A 23196-nucleotide genomic window follows, 5' to 3' on the forward strand; every position below is an offset into this window, starting at 1 on the left:
AAATGAATTCCTTCATTTGTCTGAGACAACTAATTACCCTCACTAATCAGCTCCATACTGTAGAACTATGGAATTCTGAAGGCACATTCTAACTTCACATGCTCTCTCCAGAAACATTACTAATTCCTAATAACGAGCTGATACCTACAGGAGAATTTCTGCCAAGCTTTCTGTTCCATTATGACCCAATTTAAAGTGCAGGTCAGCTGTGATGGTGAGAATGACTGTGAGAGTTAGCCTGCCTGTCTAGCAATAAAACGGCATGTGAGCCCTCCTACAGTCACAGGGCCACTGTTTATTTCTGCACTTCCTGTTTGTCCTTCACCACAAGAGTTGTCAGTTGCTTCTGTGAATGCTGGGTAAAAATGGCCGGGGGTGTTGCAGACAGGTCTGGGTGGGGTGACAATGTGTCAAACATCACACGACAACATCGCACCAGAGAACGAAATAAGTATCGCAACCACAGGCTAACATGTCAACAGAGATTAAACTAGTTTATTCTTTTCAAAGAAAAAAAAATAATTACAAAACAAAAAAGCAGTCATTTTTTACACTAGTGATTATTATTAAACTTTTACAACCATTCAGTCTGCATAACATAAAGAAATAATTCTACATCTTTGTTTCTTTCGTATTTTTGGTACTCTGAATTATACATACAAATAACAAATACAGGAACTTTTTTCACAATGCATATAATCTGTGGGCCGGAAGAAAGTCTTTCAGGTTATCCAATGTGGCAGTGTGTGTTTGTGTGTGTATGTGAAAGTATGATGTGTGAATATGTGTGTGTATGTGCTAGCATGTGAACACAAACCAACAGCCCGAGACCTATAGCACATCCAAAAAAGAGACGCCTGCAGTCAGAACAATAGACTCTCTAGAAGCTTAATGCGTCAAACACGTTTTCCAGCAGGCGAAAGTGAAGGCCTGTCCTTTTATCTGTTCTCTCCTCCCTCCTCCCTCTCATCCCTCTCTCCGGGAAGCAGAGGCGTCCTCTCTTCCTCTACTCTCCAGCGGCAGTGTCTCTTCTTGCCTTGACTCGTACCCTTCTGTCGTTAGCTGCCCAGAGGCATTTTACTTAATTAAAAAGTCTTCATTAAATGTACTGTATTTCATACAATTTGTACAAATATATTCAAAGTTCATCTCCTCTCGTCTTCTCACGGCTCAGGGGTGGGGGACCTGTCATACAGGTGTGTGAAGTAGGGTGGGAAGGTTTGTTTATAATCTTTGCTTTTCCAAGAAAAATTGAATTTTTGCACACAAATGGGATTCCGGATCGGGGGTTATCAGCTGGGAGGACACAGTCAGTGAGTGGGTGAAGCTTCAGGATTTTTTCTCCCAGGCCGGAGAACAACAACGGTCTTCCCAGGAGTCGGAAAACCACAGTCAGTGAGTCAGTCTGCCAGGCTTTGAGGATCCCAGTAGATACACTTGATAAAGATTAAAAAAGAGACAACTGAACAAATGCAAGGACCCATAAAGCCTGTCTCCCTCACACCGAGGTCAGATCATAGGAGGCTTGGTGATGGAGCAGAGCGGTTGGTTATGGGTAGCAGGGAGCAGTTTGGTTGTCTTTCAGCTTGGGATTCAGGTAAGCGAAGAGAACTGGGGGTAAGAGGATGGTGGGGGGGGGGGGTGGGTTAGTTGTTGATTGAGGGGTTCTGGGAGGTGGGTGGTACCGTTGGGGTCTTCTAGCCCATGGCAGAGACCATACTGGAGTGGGGGTGAGGGGCGAAGGAGGAGGGGTGCATGGGCGTGGGGGTGGACAGCATGTGGCCGGAGTGTGAGAAGGGGGGGAAGGAGGACATGTGGCGGGACAGAGCGGCGGGGCTGAACGAGCTGCTCTTCTCCATCAGGCTCTTGGAGAAGTCGTCCATGCTGTCGTGGGACTTTTTGCTCTTCTTCGACTTGCTGGACATCTTCCTGTTCCTAGTCTGAATGCCCTCCTTCTTCATGGTGAGAGGTCGGTTGATCTGGGGGACGGACACGCGGGGTTAATGCACCAGGGTTAAAACAAGCAAGTTATTCAATATTCATGTTTCATAGGTAAGTGACGTCAAGGAGTTACTTGAGTTGAAGGAGCAGAAATAGCAATATGAGTCAGTGTAGAACTGAGCCAAGATATCAAAGAGCAGCATTCATGCTTGTGGATGGACTTTGATGAAGCGGAAAAAACGCTGACAACCAAATAAAGTAGATAAAAATCCAAGCATTGAGCTCGGTTTATCACTCGTATCTTGGAAAGCGCATTCGAATTGTGTCAGTGCATTTGGACCAACAAACAAAAAACTAAACAAAACAAATAAAATTGGAGAGGGGCGACACAAATAGGTTTCTAATTTCAAAAGAGGTCGAGCTCAGGATTTGGGGGACACTGTGATATGTAATGGAGTCCCATTATAGAATAAATGTGTCTGTCCCATTGTTAGCGGTAGGGGGTGGGGGGGGGGGGGTAGTGTGTGTGTGTGTGTGTGTGTGTGTGTGTGTGTGTGTGTGTGTGTGTGTGTGTGTGTGTGTGTGTGTGTGTGTGTGTGTGTGTGTGTGTGTGTGTGTGTGTGTGTGTGTGTGTGTGTGTGTGTGTGTGTGTGTCAGGGTGAGTCCGCGTTTGGCTGGATTTACACGCTGATTCCCTTAAGCTGGGCTGGATCTTAGACTACTGCCATGCCAGGGAGAGGGAGACAGAGGGGAAGACAGAGAGAGAGTTGGAAAGATGGAATGAGAGAGAGTGGGAAAGTGAGAAAGAGAGAGAGAGAGCGAAAGAGAGCCTGGCAGCCACCGTCCTAACCAGCCGACCAATGAGACACATGGCCATGACGACTATCGTCGCCGGCCAAGTCCGCCTCTCTACATCGCAGCCTTCTGCATGGGCATCTGCCGGCCAAAATGGCCCGAGCTGCCATATTCCTACACAGGTTTTAGCTGGGAATGAGAGCCGGATGATGGAATTCCAGCTCAGGGCAGGATTATGAAGGAGAGGTGGATGAGGCCGGCTGCTTCCCTGATCTTTAGGACCGCTTCCCTGAGAAATGGGAAGAGGGATTTCACCGCCTCACTTCTGCCACTTTCTCTGAGACGTTAATGGCATTTTTCGCTGACTATATGAGCCCAGATGATTAGCAAAGGGCAAAGAGCTACGGCTCCTGAGCGATGTGGTTTCACTGTCTCTACACGACGTAGGGTAAAAGAGAAGGGCTTCTCTGTGTTTCTAGCTGCAAGCTAGGCATTGAAATGCAGCTCGCCCAACTAAAGCTGGCCAGGCAGGCTGCGCTCTTTGATACTGACATGTATGCCATGCATCTCACATAGGAAGCCTGGGCCTTTGGGCTTCCGCCCCATTGCATCAAACAAAACACAACACACTCAGCGCTTTACTCAGTGACCACCACAGAGCACTCAATACCTAACCTCATATCCTCTCCCCACACCTATAGTAACCTGAAAACAACCACAAACCTTATGCAATGGTCTTAGATTGACCACACTGCAAACATCCTGACTCACACATCAGTGAACGTTGAGGAACATCGATTCACATTGTCAAGGAGGGGGAAAAATGATTTGGGTGTCAACACTGTCTGTCACATCTTTGTGGCAACTGTTTTTTTCACAAGCATCCAATAAATAGGTCCATACACGTTTACTGTAGCCTACAGCCTTATCAAAATGGAAAGGCTTTCAAGGTCTCTGAGGTTAGCGTTAGGTTGCTGTCACATGAAGCCACTGTGGCCACTGTGCAGGTTAGGAGTTATTGTGCACGAGGGGAGAGAGGCTTCATATGATGTACCATGTAAAATGTGGAATTTGTTTCAAAGTGAGCAGTCCCCAACAGAAATCTGAATGAACCAAAACAAACAAATGTTGCAATTAAACCGAGGTTGGGTCATTTCAAAAGATAATATGTAACTGGGAAATGTGATTATTCTCCCTGATAACCTGAGTAAAAATCGTTTTCTTCAGTCTTAAAGAATCTGCCAAAACCAACATAGGGAAAATATTTAACAGGGAGCACTTGCGTGACAAGCGAGTGTAGTGGGATAGGCTATACACCCTTGGCGCGAGGATAAGGGATACCCTATCAGACAAACTCTGGTGGATTTTTGGGGGGCAAGCTCTCTCATGTGAAGGTTGAATAGGCTATAAGTAAAGTTTCATAATAATAATAATAATATGTTTCGCTAGTTAAATTACGCAGCAACTGCTCGCTGCAGAGAGTGAATGAGAGAGAGAGAGCTAGAGAGTGAAGGAGAGAGAAAGGGAGAGAGAGAGAGAGAGAGAGAGAGAGAGAGAGAGAGAGAGAGAGAGAGAGAGAGAGAGAGAGAGAGAGAGAACGAGAGAGAGAGAGAGAGAGAGAGAGAGAGAGAGAGAGAGAGAGAGAGAGAACTGGTCCTGGGGGTCCTCAGATTGAGGAAGTGAAATGATGTGATGAGACAGTAACCAGCACGCCCCAAAAACGAATCAGGCGGATTGGTGGTCAGAGGGGGACTCCAAGTCCCTGGCGCGGATGTAACCAAAAGGCCTGAAATAAGATCGGTCTGAAAATTAATCGAATTTTAATTAAGCTCTTAATATTCAAAAGCCAAGCTGTACGCACGCGGCTTAATTCGTCTCTCTCATATATTCATATATTCGTACATGTGACTTACTGCGAATAAATCACATGAATTATATTTCTTATCGCTTGTGCCCCCACAATTCTCGATAGGGACGACTGCGATAAATATTTCAAGAACTATAGAAATTACAAATAAGCTTTGAATGTACAGAGAAAAAGAGAAGGCAGGAGAGAATAAATGAAAAGAAAGAAAAGTGAGGAAGAGAAGACAGGATATGAAAGGCGACACATGCTTAGAGAAGTTAGTAGATATCTTACTATAAGGTAAAGGCTGTTGTTTTGCTTACATTGTGCAGTTTGTAGTATAGACCGCAAGCGTTACACACGGGGTCCCCGTTGGCATTTCTTCGCCACAGTGTTGTCGTGCTCGTTTGACAGTTTGCACATGACGTTCCTGCCCGTCTTGCTGCAGACTGGTGAAAAGGAGATTTAAAAAAAATGCATATCAGTCATAAGGCCTTTTCCTAGGTCATCAAACCAAATGTTCCATTTATAATGCTATTATAATATATTACTAACATATAGCTTTCTGCAAAGCTCTGTTTATCAACTTTCTGCGACTAGTTTTAAAATAAAGACAAAATTCCAAAACAGCGCTACTTTGACTCGAGACTAAAAATAGCATCATGCGCACATGCTCTCTTAAGAGTAAATATTTACAGACGACATAAAAGCAGTGGCATGAAATGGGACCTATTAAATCTGATTACATTTCCCCGTTAAAGTGACTAAGTGCTTAAGTAACAGTAAGATAGTGTCTGCTCCTCGTGTTTAAATATGGAACTCAACATGTTATACAAATAAACTACAATTACGGTGAGAGCATGATGGCGGACAGAATGATGTATTTTTAAAACAAATCTCCAGTCTCCCATGGGAGGAAAAATATATATTAAATCATCAATGTGTGCATTGCAAGATCAAACAATCATTATTCTGTTGTTTTTACATAGCTAATCATGTTGAGCTGTCAAGGGGGATTCACAATTTGACATGGCTAATGAATAAAATTGACAAAATTATATGCTTGTGGATGAAGATGGTAAACTTGAATATCGCCATACCGTCCACATTGCCTTTTAGTCAATTACAGAAAATTGTTTTTGAAAATTGAGACGAGCTAATGCCCTGATTTACATTCAAGATACGTTTCGACTTGCATGGGGAGAGGACTCTACATTCCCATAGATTGAAACGCCTGCCTCAGACGCCAGTTTGCTGGCCGGCCTGACATTGATGTTATAATCTATAAAACCAATCGATAGACGAGATGACCGAATAGGACACAGTACCCGTTAACACCGAATGGGCTAAACAAAAGGCACTACACTATCTTTCGGAGGGATTTCCAATTATCTACATCTGGTGGCCTAATAACCCATGTTCATGCGTGACTTAAATCATGTAATTGCTTTGCACAACAATCTTGAGTTCCATTAACGCGAAAATAAAGTGCTTGTTTACTGGAAAATGGAGCTCACTGTATCCATCTCCAGCCAGACTTCTTCTTCAGACTTCCCTCTCTCTTTTCTCTTTTCCTTTTCTTACTATTTTCCCTCAGTATTTGAACATTCTGCAGAGATTCCCTGAGTTCTGAGAAGAACAATCTTGAGTCGTGACTCCTGCGTGCCCTGGGCCGCTCCTTGCGCTGATTCGGTCCCCGGTCCCCTTCATGTTTAGACTGGGGAAGCGGGCTATGTTGTTAAAAGCGACTTATCTGTGCTGCTCAGATATCCGGCAGCTTTTTCCTGGGAAGTCGGGTTTTCACATTAGAGAGAGAGGGGGTGATATAGGCTAGAGCAGAGGCTGGCTGGCTGCTAAAGGAGCAGTCCACGCGAGGCGTCCCCTGCCTAGAAAGTTTCCCTTTTATCTCACCATGCAGGGAGATAGGGGAACTGCTCTATAGAACTCAGTCTTCTGGTGTTAAAAAGTTTAGGGGGTTCCTCTCCAAATACTGCAGGGTGCATGGTAGCCTACATCTCTCATCTAAACCATATAAACGTCCAATTCTAAGTATGCAATTTACAGTATGTCAACTGCAGATATTATTTCTATGCGGGCAGTGAGGACTTGGATGGAATATTTTCGATTTGCCTCAATGCAGAATAAAAGGAATATATTTTCTCCTGTTTTTTTTTCCTCTAAGAAATATCAAACAGTAGGGCAATTGAAGCGGGAAAAATAATAATTGATGAAGCAAATCATTTAAAAAATGCATAACAATAGTAATAATAAATCTGCAGTTTGCTATTACTGTATATCTAAAAGAATTCGAGACCTGCACTTGGCGAGTCAATTTCCTGCAGCTAACACTTCTTCCTGGGTAGAGAAAGAGAGAAAGACGGAAGTGTCATCAATACAAAGTGGCAGGGACATACCAGTCGTCGCTTGGGTTTGATGAGGGGCCGATTCTGCCCGTTCATCTTGTGATAGAGTCCGCAGGCGTTACACAAATAGTGACCAGTGCCATCCCGCCTCCAGAGCGGGGTCGACGTAGCTCCACAGTTAACGCACTCTCTACCTTCTGAAAGCAGAAACGATACACAACATGGAGAGAGCGCCGAGATCAGTTCGCCCCTTTTAAACTAAACATAGCATCTCACATCTGAAACACTTGATCCCTCAGGTCAAGAGGGAGAAAGGTTGTTATAAACATCGTAGAAAATGTCATCACACAAAATAATTAATTATAATAGTAGCATAACATTCATATTACACAGTAATAATAATACAAAGTATACCAAGTATACTACTAAGCATACTACTACTACTACTACTATTAATAATAATAATACTATAACAATGCATTGAATATTCGAAGTGCAAAAAAGCCCAGCCTCTGATAGGCTACAACTGATATCAACATTTGACCCTGGAGTTAGTAGGCCTATTCCAATTCATAGTGTTCCCGAAAGTTACCTCTTACAATATGTCTGACATCATACAAACATCTGACTATCATTGAATAAAGCAGGTCTGTTATGGTCGATTACTGTCACGATGAGGTCACACATCGTTTCATCAAATACATCATATATTAACACAAACTGATAGCCCATCTTGAGAAAAGGGCGTGCATAATCTATAATCTATAATCATGTTTTTGTGGTTAAAATGTGCCCTCTTCTTTCTCCCACACACACAACCTCTCATTTCACAGTGGTGTAAAGTAATAATAATAATAATATGTTATTGTAAAACAGGCGAATTCATTCATATTTTGGTCTGTTTATTTGATTGGAATGACCATTGTCTTTCCAAACCAGCATTTGGGTTTGACTGGCACTTCTCTAGTGACACCGGCAGGTGAGAGGCGCGTTAACAGTTTCATTAAGGGGGTCTCCTGATCCCCAGGCCTATGCGGCCTCACCACTGAAACTGAAACAACCGAGCAGCGCGGCAGGATTATTTGAAAGCATAGACGCGTATAGAGAGGAGGCCTTGCGCCGTGCCTTTATGCCTCTACTCACCCGCACTTCCCCTTTTGACTGCAAAAAATCGCTCCACTTCTTCAGAGACTTATATGCGTCATTTCTGGTTCTGCCTTCTTAGATGTGATAGACATTCCATAAACCTCAGCAGACACGGAGGACGTTGTGAATCAATAGTGGTTTTATAGAGGAGACTGGCTAACACAGCTAAACAAATGTATCCACTCCACAATAGGGCTCTGAGAAATAGGCTACTACAGGATTTTGAATTGCGCAAGGCGTGTTCCGGATTTTATGTTTAGAAGACCACAGAGTCGACCTTTCTCCAATACTAATTTTCAACTGTGGGTTTGCAATGTAGACACATTCCATTATATGACCTCATTAATATATAACCTCTTTAAGATTCATTTTAGAGGATGTATCTTTACGCATATTACAGCACACACATACTTAATCCACAAATTAAAATGATTTCTTTTTTTGTGGTAATAAGTTAATATTATTCAGCATTGAATAAGCCTGATGATATGCATCATCTAATCCACTGTTTTCTATATTTCTCCAAATGCTATGTGGCACTGATATAAATCTCATTACAGTTAACTGGTTTCGAGCGGAGCCTGAATAACCTTTTTGTTTAATTACCCCCACTTGTTGGATAACATTCCGCCTCGCCAGTCGTGCCCCTCTGCCACCGAGAGTGCTCATTCGTGATTACCCCCCCTCAATGCAGCCCCGCATCCGGACTCTATCAAAGTTATTACTGGCTCTGCGTAAACAATGCAACTGTCGCGTGCACCAGTCTGACAGTAATGGGATTATCTTAAACATATAAACTGGCGCGAGACAGCCATGCCGGCATGGAGGCCACGGTCACAGATTTAGCCTCTCTCTCTTTCCCTCTGTGAAACATAGAACAACTGAAAACGGATCTGGTTTAGGCACAGCTTAAAACTATTCTGAACTCATCTGATTTAAGGCTACTAAGGCTGTTTAATCGTTCACTGGACTAATTTGCTTTGGAACGGGGGAAATCGTTCAATCTCATGTGGGCAAATGCACTTTGAATGATTGAATTCGCTTTCTATTCCAAGCAATGTGTTCTAACAAATAAGGGTGTCTATTGAATGCGGTTAAAGATGTTTGTGTAGTCTAATAACATATAGAAACGTTATAACGTCCCCAATTAAAAGTGTTACTCAGTCAAATTGATGTAAAGAGAAACCTGGATTATCCATGCAATATTTTTTTTATTATTATTTAGAATGTATTATTAATGTTATTATTATTATTTAGAATGTATTATTAATGTTATTTTATTATTATTATTGCTATTATTCATTTGTATTATTATTACCGCCAAGTGCTTTCCTTGGCACTGCTATTTTATTTTCCCCTCAAACGAATCTTGTGCATGAGTCCCTTTGAGACCCATTTGACTTTCTATGGGCCTGCAAGGGCTGAAGAAAGGCATTGGCTGTCACTCAAAGTTACATGGTATGCCAATATCCCCAAATAAGAGTTTTTTGTGTGTGAAGAACGAAAATAGGTCCTGATTCTGAAACGGGTACATTTGGATTACACCTGGATGTCATCAATGCCATATATTCTAAGGTGAAATCAAATGGTAATATAATAAAATGCACGCCTACCTGAACATGACCTTGTTTTTGGTCTTGTTTTGGAACCATAACTAGAAGATGACCCACCTATCAGGCTACTTGGCGGGAAGAGGCCTGGGCCGTATTCGGGGACATAGGATGGGTATGTGGCGATGGGGTGATGATGGTGGGCGGAGGATTGCGCTCCGATTGATGCCATGCTCCGGCTGTGAGACTCCAGTTTCATGCTCTCGGCCAGGGACACCTGGTACTTTATGCACTCTTTCTCCTCCTGTTGGCGACTGTTGCTGCTTGAGCCCGGAGTGGAGATGCCTGGGTCCGGGGACACGTCTTTCGGAGGAGTGGGGGGAAAGGTGAAGAGGTGCGGGCTGGAGTGGCCCCCGGACAGGGAGGAGGAGGACGCCGAAGGGTAGACAGAGAGACCTGCCGGGGAACCGTGGTGCAGTGAGCTCTTCTGGAAAGGACTCAGGTTCCACGGGGAAGTGCTGTGGTGCTGCATCGCTTTGCTCCCGTCCAGCCACGGCAGAGAGCCGTGCAGTAGAGAGGGGCGACACACCTGACTACCTGTAATAGAAAATAGGATAATAGAACGGTGTCAGTATTTTTCTCGGTGAAGAAAATTACAATACGCCTACATTCAATTAGCCTACTCTCACGATTTGATCACTTTCCCTTATGATCATTTTGTTGACTTTAAACAACAACATCTCACATGTATGCTGGTTTAAGTTTGACATCGCCATGTAGGTCTAGGCCTGCTATGAAAATTACACAAATAATATCACTTCGTGACAAATTAAAGGTGCACCTCAGTCACTGTCAATTAAAAAAGTGTGGTCACACTTTCCATTGAAACAAAACGTTATAAATATGACAAGGTCTTGTTCGTTTGATATTTATATGAGTGGATCCAGATGTGCTTTACCAGTGGAGAAACTGCAACTACAATGACTTAGACTTTTGATCATTTTCATTAAGAAAGCATATAAATCGATCATGGAAAACATTCAAAAAACATACGCTATTTTAGTAAAACCTCACTCACGATTTAATCTTCGGGGACACAAGATAAAAGTGCACACCAGGCCTACACACCTGACAACACATGCTCTGACCCAAATTGCCCCTCTTGACTCCAGCCTGCCTTATTTTTGTTGGTCTAGCCGAAAGCCAGGGCCTGAATGATTGTGTCAGAGCAGCAGTGTGAGTAGCACGCCAGTCTCAGTGCAGAGGGTTGGAACAGTGGTGTTTTAGCATAGGAAGCATCGCTACAGAAACCGGGTCATGATTCACTATTCCGCTCAGGAAGTCATGTCAATAAATTAAACCAATTGCTCTTCCGCAGTTATTTTCTCTCCAAGAATATCTATAATTAAATGATACTTCATAGTTTACCTGCCATTAAATTTACACGGTTGTGTGGTGAAGTATGATAGTCTGAAATGACCAAATATATATCATGGGGCCTTCCCAAATTCTCTCTGTAGGTCTACACATTCATTCGTTTGGTAACATATTTTAATGATATTAACCATGATACAAACATACATGTCATATTTGACTATAGTAACGTGTTGTTCATCTGTAATTCACGTGAATGTATTTGATTTCAACATTTGTCATTGGTTTCAAATTGCTCGACTGATAGGGACCACCTTCCCTTCTTACATCTGATTTCACTGTGCTAAAATAGCACTGAACATAGAATTAGAAGAATTAAACAGAGTGATCTTTACTCACTGTTATAACAAATACCTATACTCACAACTGGAAAGATATGAAACCAAAGGTACACCATCAGAGAGTTAAGCTGCACATAACAGAGGACTGCATGGTTTCATATGGCCCTCCCATGTTTGAATCAGCACGATCAGCTGAGGCTTAAACCTATTAGACAAATACTTCGGTTCAGACATTTTAAAATGGACAACCATCTGAAGAGGAATTATTCTTATGTTAGCTCTATATGACCACACCACATAGAAATAAGTGATCGATGTCTCTAATTCAATAGTAGCCTAAAACAATGCGCAATGAAGCAGTACTTACTATGTGGAGGAGGTGGGTACCTCTGGACGGCTCGAACTGAGTTTCCATAGTATGGAGATACGTGGTTGCCCTGTGAGTCGATATTAAACAGTACATCCACATCGTCGGCGAGGGGATACTGCGAAGGGTCCATGTACGAGTGGCCGAGGCCCGGGTGGTGCGACCCGGGATGCTGTTCGTTTAGCACCGATGGGTGGTGATGGCTCATCCATCGGGGTTGGTCCGCGGATACTTCCATTGCTTTTTAGCAAACGTTCATATACACCGGAGTGAACCGATACAAGTCAAGTAAGAAAATAATCTGTCCGAATTCTTGCTTTGTTTAATCCACAGTTTTCTTCGTTACCTTCGTTCACCTGGAGAGGAAAAATAAAAATGTATTTAAAAATGATGTTGTTCCCCCTATGTTGATGTTATTTTCAGTCTATTCAAATGCGATTATTTGGCAGGGATTCACATTAATGTGAATTTGCCCATATAATAAATAAAATAAAATAGTTCAAAACATACATTCAAAAAATAATGTTTCACTTGAATGTTGTCATAAATAGGTCCAAGGTCGTATTCAGTCCCACTCAAAAGTTCCTCAACTTTTCCCTGACAAAGTTTCTATATTATTAAGCCGATTCAACAAGTTGCAGAGGTATATGTTTCGACGCAGCCTTGTTTGCAGTAGGTGGCTTAGTGCAAACTGACTAGCACCGAACTCACAGATCAAATCTCTGTTTGTGCGCAGCGGCAACCCTCTCCACTTACTTCGCTTCCCTCTCTCTCTCTCTCGCTCTCTCTCTAGCTCTCTCACCCACTCTTTCTAGCTCTCTCTGAACTCTCTCCGTCCCAGTGTGTGTATGTCTCTCTCTCTCGCTCTCTCTCTCTCTGTTTTTTTTACAGTGAAGGCATTCTTTCAGGATGGCGCCAGGCAGCTCAATGCTTGCAGACAGCTGGGGCGCGACGCAACTTAAGGAGGGTCTGTCAGTGTCATCAGTGGGGGAGGGGCCTGCCCTGCTAGCCCTAATTGAATATTGTGGGCCAGGAGAGATGACCAAGAACTGCTGCAAGGATTTTTCTTTCACAGACCCTGCAAGAGTCTCACCAATAGTAAGTACATTTAATTTCATATTCAGATTATTTTTCTTGAAAGCAAATACCGGTACACAAACGCCTTCATGCCCATTATACACAATGCATTGTGCGTTATAACTCAATTATAACCCAAAATAAAGTCATTTTTTGTAACAAAATATGGACATATGGACTATACTAAATATGTAAATATGAACATCTTAAATGCACATCTCATGAAGATAACATGAAAAACAACACATCTATTTAATTATATTATATTATTTTCTATTCTAAAGTAGACTGCTTTTTAATGCAGTATCTGTATCAATGAATCATTCTGGCCACAATAATATTTCCGGGCTTGTCATGAAAAACATATATAAATAGAAAGAGACAGCAAGTGAAGCCTGTTGCTCAATAACGAGGGACCAGTGGCAACCTGGCAGGTTGTGGGACGCCCATTTCCTTAAAATTGTGACAGTGCGTCCTCTCGCGGTGACAGGCGCGTTATTATAATGGCAGGTTACGACTTAACTCCTCAAATTGGGCTGATTTCCTCGCTTCACAGAGCAGGGGCGGGCGTGGACGCCAGAGCGAACTGAACTGCAGTCTGGAAAACACTCCACTGCATTACTGCCTGACTCCTCAGCTGGCTTAAACAGACTGAGCGAGAGAGAGAGAGTATTCTCCCAGAGTAGTAGACCTCTGGTCTCTCCCCTAACACACAGATAGACAAGCAGCAAATGCCCTGACATGTCATTATTCATTCAAAAAGACTGCATTAAATGTAACTTGATGCAGCGGATTTTTTTTACATTATCAAGTCATTCATGCGTTCTATAGTGTATGATCTTGAATTGACCAATTAAATATATTCATATTGACACCATAGGCCAGATCATCTAATTATTCCATATGCCAATGTCAGGTATGAATGGTGCAGTGTACTCTCGCCCTGTTCCACTTGATTGCACAGTAATAGGTGGGAGGGGTGGGCTGCCCCGTGGGGAGGTATTTTGTATCTAATTCCCAGTTTGGCTACCCCATACTCTCCGATTGGCAGCATGTCATTGTATAATAGGGGGCTGTTCTTTTAGGTGCTGCGCAAAGCACTGACACAGGCAGTCTCTGCGACGCCACTGGACGTGACGTCATCTCCAGAGTAAACAGCCAGGAAATGAACCCTCTCAGCAAGCAGAGCGCGCAGGCTGTTCTGGAGAGGAAATGCGCGCGCCCTTTTCCAGTGAGTAAAATTATAATAATTTAGTAGCACAATTCTGTAACCAGGTATGCTGGGAGTTAATGACGTATTTTTTTAAAAGAAATCGTACAGTGAGTTGTATGCACACAGACATTACAAGGGGAGAAAATAAGATTATATTAATAGTCTTGCATTGGCATAAAAATCGATACCATATCATTTTCCAAAGTGCACTATCACGAATGCAAAGTGACACGAAGGAAATGATACATCATTTTTTTTGTTCATGGTCTCCATGGGAGCATTTGATATTCAGAGCATGACCACAACAATAACTGCCACATCCATCTTATGCAATGAGGTAGGCCTATTTTACAGAATAGGATAGCTACATTTGTGATATTTGTAGATGGCCTTTTAGTCTTTGGAGCTTGTGCATTTTACCACAGCCGTTCTGAGTCGAGTGTGAGAAACAGAAATATTGCTGATTTGGCAAAGCACGCTTTTATCCCTCTCCAGGACACTCAGAGAGCATGTCTCACTCAAGCGAACCTGAGACTGAACCTGGATGGAAAGTGCTGTACCGCCTCACATCGAACAATCTCACCGCCATTGTCGAGCTGTCAACGGACTCGTGTAATTATCCTCTTGAAAAGTATCGCGCTCCATTATCCACCAAGTAGGATATGCGTTATATATATGTGCTCCGAGACAACACATGACCGTAAATGTAAAAATCCTGATCATGTTTTTTTTGTTTCTTGTCTGGATGTCTGGAAGCTTACAGAGTGGGACATGGAACCTCTATCAAGACGTGATTCGCCAAGCTTCAGTGTCAAGAGGGAAGGAGAGTGGAATAAAAACTGGTCCCCTTTAAAAGTTGTCATTTGTAATCCCCACCACTGTCACAACAGTGGGTTGTGTGTGTGTGTGTGTGTGCGCGCGCGCGTGCGTGTATGTATGTGTGTGCGTGATAAAATAACCAAAACAAACCAAATAAAAAGCAGATGTCTAGTCTACTACACTGCGTCTGATTCATAAATGATGGCGGTAGTATGGTGGCTGGTAGTTTTGCCTGGTGGCGGGCACAGCAGAAGATTGGGGAGATAATTTGTGAGTGATTATGTCAGGGAACGCTGATTAAAATCAGGAGACATCACACATTTCACCGAGGGTGAGAATTTAAGACACCGCCGGATTATTTCATTGTCAGAGTGAGATGAACTGTTTAGATAGCATCTATTTTGTTTACTGTGTCCACATTTTGCCTCCCATAGGCTAACTGTAATTATGACAAATGTATTTCCCATGGTTGTAATTATTAGGTGGTAGTTATAGTCTAATAATAATATTACATATTATTATAATAACAATAATAATAGTAGTAATAATAGTTATAATAATCATAATAACACTACTACTATAGGCTACTACTAGGCCTACACTACTACTGCTACTGCTACTGCTACTGCCACTGCCACTACTACTAATAATAATAATAATAATAATATGCATATTGATAATACCATATAGGCTATTCAATTTATTACTATAAATTGTATCTATTAAATTTTGTACATATATTTTTGGTTGATCAAAATATATTTTTATATTTTTGGTTGATTAAAACCGGGAGATAAGCGCATTCTAAAGCAAGCTTCCCTGACGCTCTTGCGCTGTAACCCAGTTTGGGGGCAGATGAAAAACAGGGAAGGCACAGAAATGAAATGTAATTAAAGTGCCGGCATCTGGCTTAGGAGACTTTTGATGGGTTTAGATTTTACAGTTTCATTCTAATGTTGCAGGTAAAGCTGTCCAAACAGCCGCGAGGCGCGGATCCAGGGTGAACCAGAGGACACCACCTCGAGCAGCGGGCCTCGCCCGGCACTCTCTCTACGCGCTGGAGCTACTTCACTCCAGTCACCACTGGAATACATGATTATTATCTTGATGAAGAGGGAGGAAAAAATTAAAACGCGAAGGAGAGAGAAACGCAGTCGGACTTCCATGTGTGTGTTACAGGATAATTTAAATGTAATCAACGAACAACTATTTATTATTATTACTATTAATAATGATAATAATAATAACAAGGCTTTTGATATATGCTGAAACAGAGAAAAAATGACCCCGAAGACAGGCATTTTCAAATAATTAAAAACGATATCATGCATGACAAAATTTGAAACCTCGAGTTGGGGCGTGTGGCATATAGCCTATAAATATAGGCTACAGGTATCTGACGACTAATGCCACAATATTCTCTGATCTTTTCAAGAACAACGCTTCTTGTTGTACTCAATTAACTATGTGAACCAGTTCAGATTCTTAGAACCAAAACGAGGGCGTGAAATTATTCTCGGTGTGAATGAAACTTGTAAAATGAGGTGTATTTCTTAGAATGATTCAAACGAGAAAATATTTTGGAACATTGTACCTCGAGTACAGATTATGTTTTCGGTAATGCTTTAGCTTCAGTAACAAGAAAAAGAGATGAAGGTACTCTGTCAATTGAGTGAGAGGGATGCTTATCCGTGTGATCGCTATTCACCTCCTCTTTCTTAACGGCGGCATCGCCAGGCCCACACCGCCTCCATTTGGATGCTACTGCTTTCGGTTACTCTGCTTTAAACAACATCAACTGTAGTGCTCTTAGGGCGTATTTTACCAAAAATTCCATTGACAGTTGTTGAATTTATTCACCCCTTTTTACATAACAAAGTGTTATTGCTAATTAGCATACAGATCAAACACGTCTAAATAAATCCGACAGGTAGCTAACATCATTTGAGAACTTCATAAACACACAAACAAAGAACTTCGACATATCAACATTTCAAGCCACGCTCAGTGTGCTGCCCATCTCTGTCGTGGTCTGATTTGGAGATTGGAGGCAGATTGTATCCTTATTTAAAAGGTAACCCACCTCGTGATTATGTGAGTGGCCAGCCTCCCTATCTCCAGAACACAGCTGTTGGGGAAGTATTCAGCATAAATCAATAGAACAGCGCGCGATTTCCCAGCCCGTTCTGTTCTCTGTATGCAAATAACCGCTCGAGCTCTGCCCATGATAGCGCGACTGTGATGTCCTTAATTTCGTTTCCTATTCATTCTATGTAACAGCTCATCTCCAAATCAAGCCATATCGACCACAGACGTGATAGAAAAGGGGGAATGCAGCATCAGCAAATCCAACTCCTTTCTTTTATGACCCATTGGCGAGGTAATCAGATCAATTTCATGGGTTAAGGGATTCTGCCTGTCACCAACTCAGGTGGTAATAGATCATTAAAATCCTTCATCTTCCGTATTTCGGGAGACGCGAGGTAGGTAAAATACTCTCAGAATCTAGTACGTTAACTGCAATAAATTCCAAAGCAATTTGGAAACGTGAAAAACGAAAAAAGGAACGATTTATTAAAACGATTATCGAAGACCACCTATTTACAGTACATATATTTTTATTTTCGAAAACTACTTTAGACTGAATATCCCCTAGCCTAACGCCTGTCACAAACGCGGCCAAACACATATAGGCTACAGTAAAAACATAAGAGACAACAATGGCGTCGCGTGTGTCTTTTTAACCACTTTTCTGTTTGACAGACATGCAGAAAAGCTCTACACATGTTGAGAAAACGGAGCTGTTTAACCGGCCTCTGCAGTTCACTTAGAAAAAAGCATGTGTGCCTTTTTCCTCAAGATGCACTACAAAAACGCTATATTTGAAAATCGTTTTTAAAGCCATGGAACAAACTTGCTCATCAATTCATTTCTGGACATACGCCTGGCTGGACAGAACGCACAGAGGGAGGCTGGAAGGGACTAACTAGTATGTACCTTTAAGAGCTATACTTTGTGTTCTTCGCTGAAGGACAGCCAGACAGACAGACTTGCTTTATAGAAATCTAAATATTTACTGACCTGTGGAATAGAGGTTCGCGGTCGTTTTTTTTCTGATCGGCTGCAGATGTGAGGAAAGAGTGACATGGAGATCGAAGCGCCGATGGCATTTAGAGAGAGCGAGATGCGTAGGGGAAAAAACCGAGGCGCGCGCGCCCTCAGCCCAGAGTCACTCACTCTCACACACTCTCTCACACACACACACACGCACATACACTCCTACAGGCCAACCAAAGCATTTGTACATTCAGATCAGAGCTCTTCCGGGTCGGTGGAGTCTAAGGAGGAAAAACATAGTTAGTCTAACCGAATGCCCCTAGACCACTATTAGGACATTTTGCCACTTTATGAGGTCAGAGAGGTGGACTGCTGTTTATGGCGCATGTAGCTGTTGTAGTATTTGGTCGGCTCGTATTTTTAGCATTGGTAACACTGTCAAAGTAGCCTATAGCTTAGCCTTGTAGCTAACTAATCATGGGGTGGTATAGTGGGCGTTAGAAATCACGGAGCACGGCATGCTTTAAATTGCTTAGTATTTCTATCTGTGTCTAATATGAGTGAATTTCGAAAAATGAAAATCATATTGGATTGCAACTCTTAGTAATGAATATTTGCGTGTCATCGACCATTTCAATGCATGTGTAAAGAGGCACTCAAGTACGCGCGTCCACACACATATATACACAAACACACTCCTGAGTATTCTTTTGTTAGGATGTCATAGGCGCAGTAAGCCTATATTTTACTATGGCATAGGCCTATACTACTATAGCCCATCGTCACCAATGGATATTAGGATTATAGTATTCAAGATGAAGGCTAATGGACATTGTTTTCTTTAAAAATATTCAGAATTAAAGTACCTTCGTTAATCTATTAATTTCGTTCTTCTAACACTGATATTTAACACATTTTAATTTTCTAAAATAAAATTGCAGAACTACACATCCATAATATTTGTAGCCTACTGAATTTCCCCATGAAACGTATCAAATGGTGTAAAAATGTTGTCATTCAGGCCTATAGATATACAGTATCTTAATAATATAATTGAAACTATTAATAGAAGGTCTACATATTTTTGGTGAAAACTAAAAAATGGCATAGGCTATCCACCAACATACACCCACATATCTGCTTACACAGATACCATGTTTGAAATAGACACCAAATAAATCTGATCCATCTTCTGTCTTCCTCCTCTAAAATAGAGAGAATGAAGAAAGAGAGAGAAAGTAAGAGAGAGAAAGAGAGAGAGGGCGAGAGAATTCTGCTGATGCTGGAGGCATGATATCTCACGTTGCGACTTGACTCTGAAGGAAAATGTAAACTGATCACACCAAAATCTATCTTTGGAGAAGAAATTCAATTAAGGTAATAAATTAAAGATAATTGGCACAAGCGTCGCTGTATAAACTTACGGAAGCAACCAGCCAAAAATGTGTCTTTTAAACCAATGAATAATTCAATGTTTTCAGGGCAACAAGAGCATTCATTTATAGAATTAGTATGTCAATATTTTAATGGAATTACAAAAGAACACATCCAGATGTTAATTATTTAATATGCTTGCATTGTACGTAAATAAAGTGCTTATTAAAAAATAAATGGCTTCAAATTTCAATATAAAGGTGTTGGTAATTATGTTTCGATGATAAATGCGCATACTGATGCCTTCGATATAGTAAAAACAAAGGTCAAATCGCTGTATATTCTGCAGATGATTATGACTTATTGTAAGTGCAATACAAATATTATTAACGTTTGAAGAAATAACATCTCTGAAGAATTAATTAGCTTCATTCATTGTAGGGATATAATTAAATGTGACAGGAAAAAAATGAATCCCCCTTTTCCCCATCAACCATTTGCAAACAGAACAGAAATATGTGACACGCAAAATAAATTAAACCTTCTAAATGAAGTATCCCATGATCATGTTTGTGGGGTGTTTCTCCTAAACGAAAAGAAAACCGATTTTCTGAGGCACACAGCTTCACGAGGCTCCATTTTGATTCTGGGGACATTGTTGGTCCAGTGGTGTCTGTGAGCGCGAGCACGGCCAAGTCCAAAGTCACTCTCCTCTTCTCTCCCGCGTGCACTCTAGTAATGGCATGAAATCGGGTGATTAATGTTGAATTTGACGTGAGCTCCTGCGTGACAGCGTGTGCTGACAACAGCTGAGCGTAAACCTTCCGGTATAATGCAAGTAGGCTACACATTCGTGTTTTTGCGCATTGTTTATTTATTTATGCCCCTTTTTTTGGTATTTATAACGATGAATCTTATCACCAGATAGAATGAGGGATTATGATATCATGTTCATAACCCGATTAATGTTGGCATCATAGAACAAGCTGGCCTGTTTAAACACTTGCAGCCTACACGTCGTCCAAGTTAATTGTTTGGATACCTTTTAGCTAGATTTTCATTTGCGTGTTGCCACTGGAATGTATCATGCTTTTGCAATCAACTATTACATTTAGTGATTATATATGCACATATTGGTCTTATCTGCACTGGGCTACACATCGCATTGTTGTGTTATTGTTATTGTCGTTGTTGACCCTACACATAATAGCATTTATGTATCGCCTACTAAACCCAGATAGGGCTAATGTCCATACCTGATCAGTTTAAATAGATACACTCAAAGCTATCCCAATTAAAGGCACCTTGTAACTTAAGGTTTCAGCCAGCCATAGCCAATTGCTGCTTATGTGCAGATGTCAAGGGTGACCTTAATGTGAGACAAAACGCCTCCTAAATCCATAGGCCACGGTGTTTCATGCATTTCCTTATTTATTTTCTCCATGTGTTTTATTATTCTCCTCCTGTGCGCCTTCCAAATGTAAGCCAGTGTTTTTTTTTGTATATATGCGGCGGCTTCTTCTTCCCTGCGATTTTATTTTAAAATATTAGGCCGAGGTGGGGAGAATTATAAACGACTCCTCTCTTATCTGCTCCCTTCACGTATCCAGGATCACAGAAGCTGATTAAGAAAGAAGTCACAGCCAACGCCGGATTCATAATGATTTGGAATAATGAATCCTTATCTCTCCTCTGCAGATTACCAGCCTTTCAGCTCGCCATGTTTTGTTACATGGGATAATTTATTGCATCTAATACATCACAATGAATCTGATGGGGGAAAGTGATGGCCAATGTTAGGAGAGGAGCTGCTTTTTTATCCCGGGGCAATGAAATGCCTTTACGATTTTTAATTGGTAAAATATAAGGGGGATCTGATAAAAAAAATAGAACTGCAGAGGTATAATCTTGCCTCCTAGTGTTCCAGCGCCACTCTGCAGCATAATTAGTGTGTCAATTTCAACCTGGAATTAACAGCATCGACCTGCCATCGCTGCTCTAGCCAGTGGAGCCAGCGAGATCCTAATTTTGCATGATTTATTTTTCACCAAGAAGAGATAATTAATCATAAACAGTGAAAACAGTGCAGTAAAGTGGAGATAACAAAATATTTGCATCTAAAAAGATTCGATGAAGCTAATTTGTTTTCACACAGCCCCCCGCCCTCTCTCTCACGAATCTCCCCCCACAACCACCTCGCCCTCCCTCCCTCCACCTCTCCATTTAACCACCTCCGAGAGATTTTTAATTTTCTATGATTAATCCTAGGCGAAATATCATTCATCATTATAAGTTGGAAAACGGGGCATGTAGCAGTGTGTAAACATTGAAAATGTTGGGACTGTAATTGCTGGATGGGGATTATCTTGGGCACGGTGGTGTCATTGTTCTTGGGTAGTATGCCACCCTATTGAAATTATGACGGCGGGGGGGGGGGGGGGGGGGGTGCATGGGCAAAGTTGGCTGTACACAGTGTATAGGACTAGCTATAGTAGCTAGTAGCTAGCTATAGGAAGCAAACATTTGACTTATGTTTTCTAATAAGAATATGATGGTAGCCTAGTACTTAACGATAATAATGACAACTAGCAATTGACCGTGGTTTGGGTTATCTTTGTTGAATTCAAATAATAATAATAATGTGAAAGAAATTTGTTTTGTAGCCATTTGGCACGTTGCCCTCATCGGATATCTGGATGGTGCATGTTTTAGCGGGAACGCTCACTGCCTTGCCAGGATAAATTTGCATTATATTTGCAGCTGTAATTAGCTGATGAGCATCTCTCTCTCTCTCTCTCTCTCTCTCTCTCTCTCTCTCTCTCTCTCTCTCTCTCTCTCTCTCTCTCTCTCTCTCTCTCTCTCTCTCTCTCTCTCTCTCTCTCTCTCTCTCTCTCATTTAATTTATATTCTCATTACGCGTTTGTATTTTTCCGAGCCTCTGAATGTCTCTCTGATCCCTCATTTTCTAATGTCCTGGCAAAGCCCCCCAGATGTTTATCAGTCTTATATTCAGACAGGCCGCCATCTCAAACAAACCCACCCGCCATAGGGGATAGATGGGCAGCCTGACACTCAAGCAGACAGGCAGGAACCCGGGCCCTGGCTAATAACGCTGCAGTAATCCTGCATGGATCTACCCAGGCCAAATCGAAGGGCTGCAACGGTGAGGTGTTTGGGGACAAAGCGACCAAAATTAAGTGTATTATTGTATATAACGCTATGAGAAACCACCTCACGCATTGTGTGAGAAAATTGTATTTGAAACGTTGTGTTTGTTTAGAAATAAGAAGGGTGTTGTGAATGGAAGAGATGAACAGAGATGAGAAAGAGGGAAGCAAGGTGGGTAGATAATATAGATGGGTAGATTAGTTAATGAGATTGAGGACAGGGGAGTTGGAGACAAACAGCCTGTTAGGAGGAATATTCCCGCGAGGGAACGAGCACAATGCAAAACGGCCCTTTATCAGCAGGGGAATGTACTCATCCTTTAATAAGGGCTCGTTTATTAAAAGCCAGTCGCTTAACCTCCTCACGCAAAATGGCTTTTCATTCTGATCATCCTTCCCTTCCCGATCCCCCACATTGACGCCGCCGGATCCTCCTGCTCGAATACAGAGAGCCACATATCTTGATGTAGATCACCTGTGTATTGCAACAATCAAAACAATGCGTTATAGGGTTTCACTGGCCCCCAGTTCCTCTATGATATACCAATATTTATCCACAGGGTGATAAGGAAACGCAAGGATAGCAAGATAACCTCGGGATTCCTCTGCCTCGGGAGCCTTTGTCTATACCATCTCAACGATTACACATATTTCCATTCCCTTTCCTATTTATTCTTCCGTTCTCCCTTTTTTTAAACTTCTCCTTTGCTTAATTGTGGGAGATTCATTTAAGCGTTATTACGGGCTACCTAAGCCGCTTAGTCAA

The 23196-nt window shown here is 41.9% G+C and overlaps 1 protein-coding gene and 1 long non-coding RNA gene across 6 annotated transcripts; one reads left to right on the plus strand and one right to left on the minus strand.

Annotated features, from left to right (window-relative positions):
* Positions 1–468: 468 nt before the first annotated feature.
* LOC129865187 (transcription factor GATA-3-like) lies at positions 469–18083 on the minus strand. Of its 5 annotated transcripts, none has more exons than XM_055937747.1 (6): positions 17914–18083; positions 11724–12079; positions 9762–10238; positions 6897–6937; positions 4906–5031; positions 469–1979 (listed from the first exon to the last, which is right to left on the minus strand). In XM_055937747.1, exons 2-6 carry the CDS (start codon positions 11959–11961, stop codon positions 1698–1700), a joined length of 1164 nt encoding a protein of 387 aa, XP_055793722.1. In that variant the 5' UTR covers positions 11962–12079; positions 17914–18083; the 3' UTR covers positions 469–1697. The 5 variants fall into 5 exon arrangements, with proteins under 5 accessions (XP_055793722.1, XP_055793720.1, XP_055793719.1 ...); XM_055937745.1 differs by having other exon boundaries at positions 9705–10238; XM_055937744.1 differs by lacking the exon at positions 6897–6937 and adding an exon at positions 6997–7142 and having other exon boundaries at positions 17914–18081.
* LOC129865188 (uncharacterized) lies at positions 12198–17918 on the plus strand. Its single transcript, XR_008761325.1, has 3 exons — positions 12198–12821; positions 13886–14031; positions 15795–17918. It is a non-coding gene; the product is annotated as an uncharacterized LOC129865188 (long non-coding RNA).
* Positions 18084–23196: the final 5113 nt, after the last annotated feature.

Source organism: Salvelinus fontinalis, chromosome 11, assembly GCF_029448725.1.
Source record: "Salvelinus fontinalis isolate EN_2023a chromosome 11, ASM2944872v1, whole genome shotgun sequence".
In the NCBI taxonomy this organism is placed as follows: Eukaryota; Metazoa; Chordata; class Actinopteri; order Salmoniformes; family Salmonidae; genus Salvelinus; species Salvelinus fontinalis.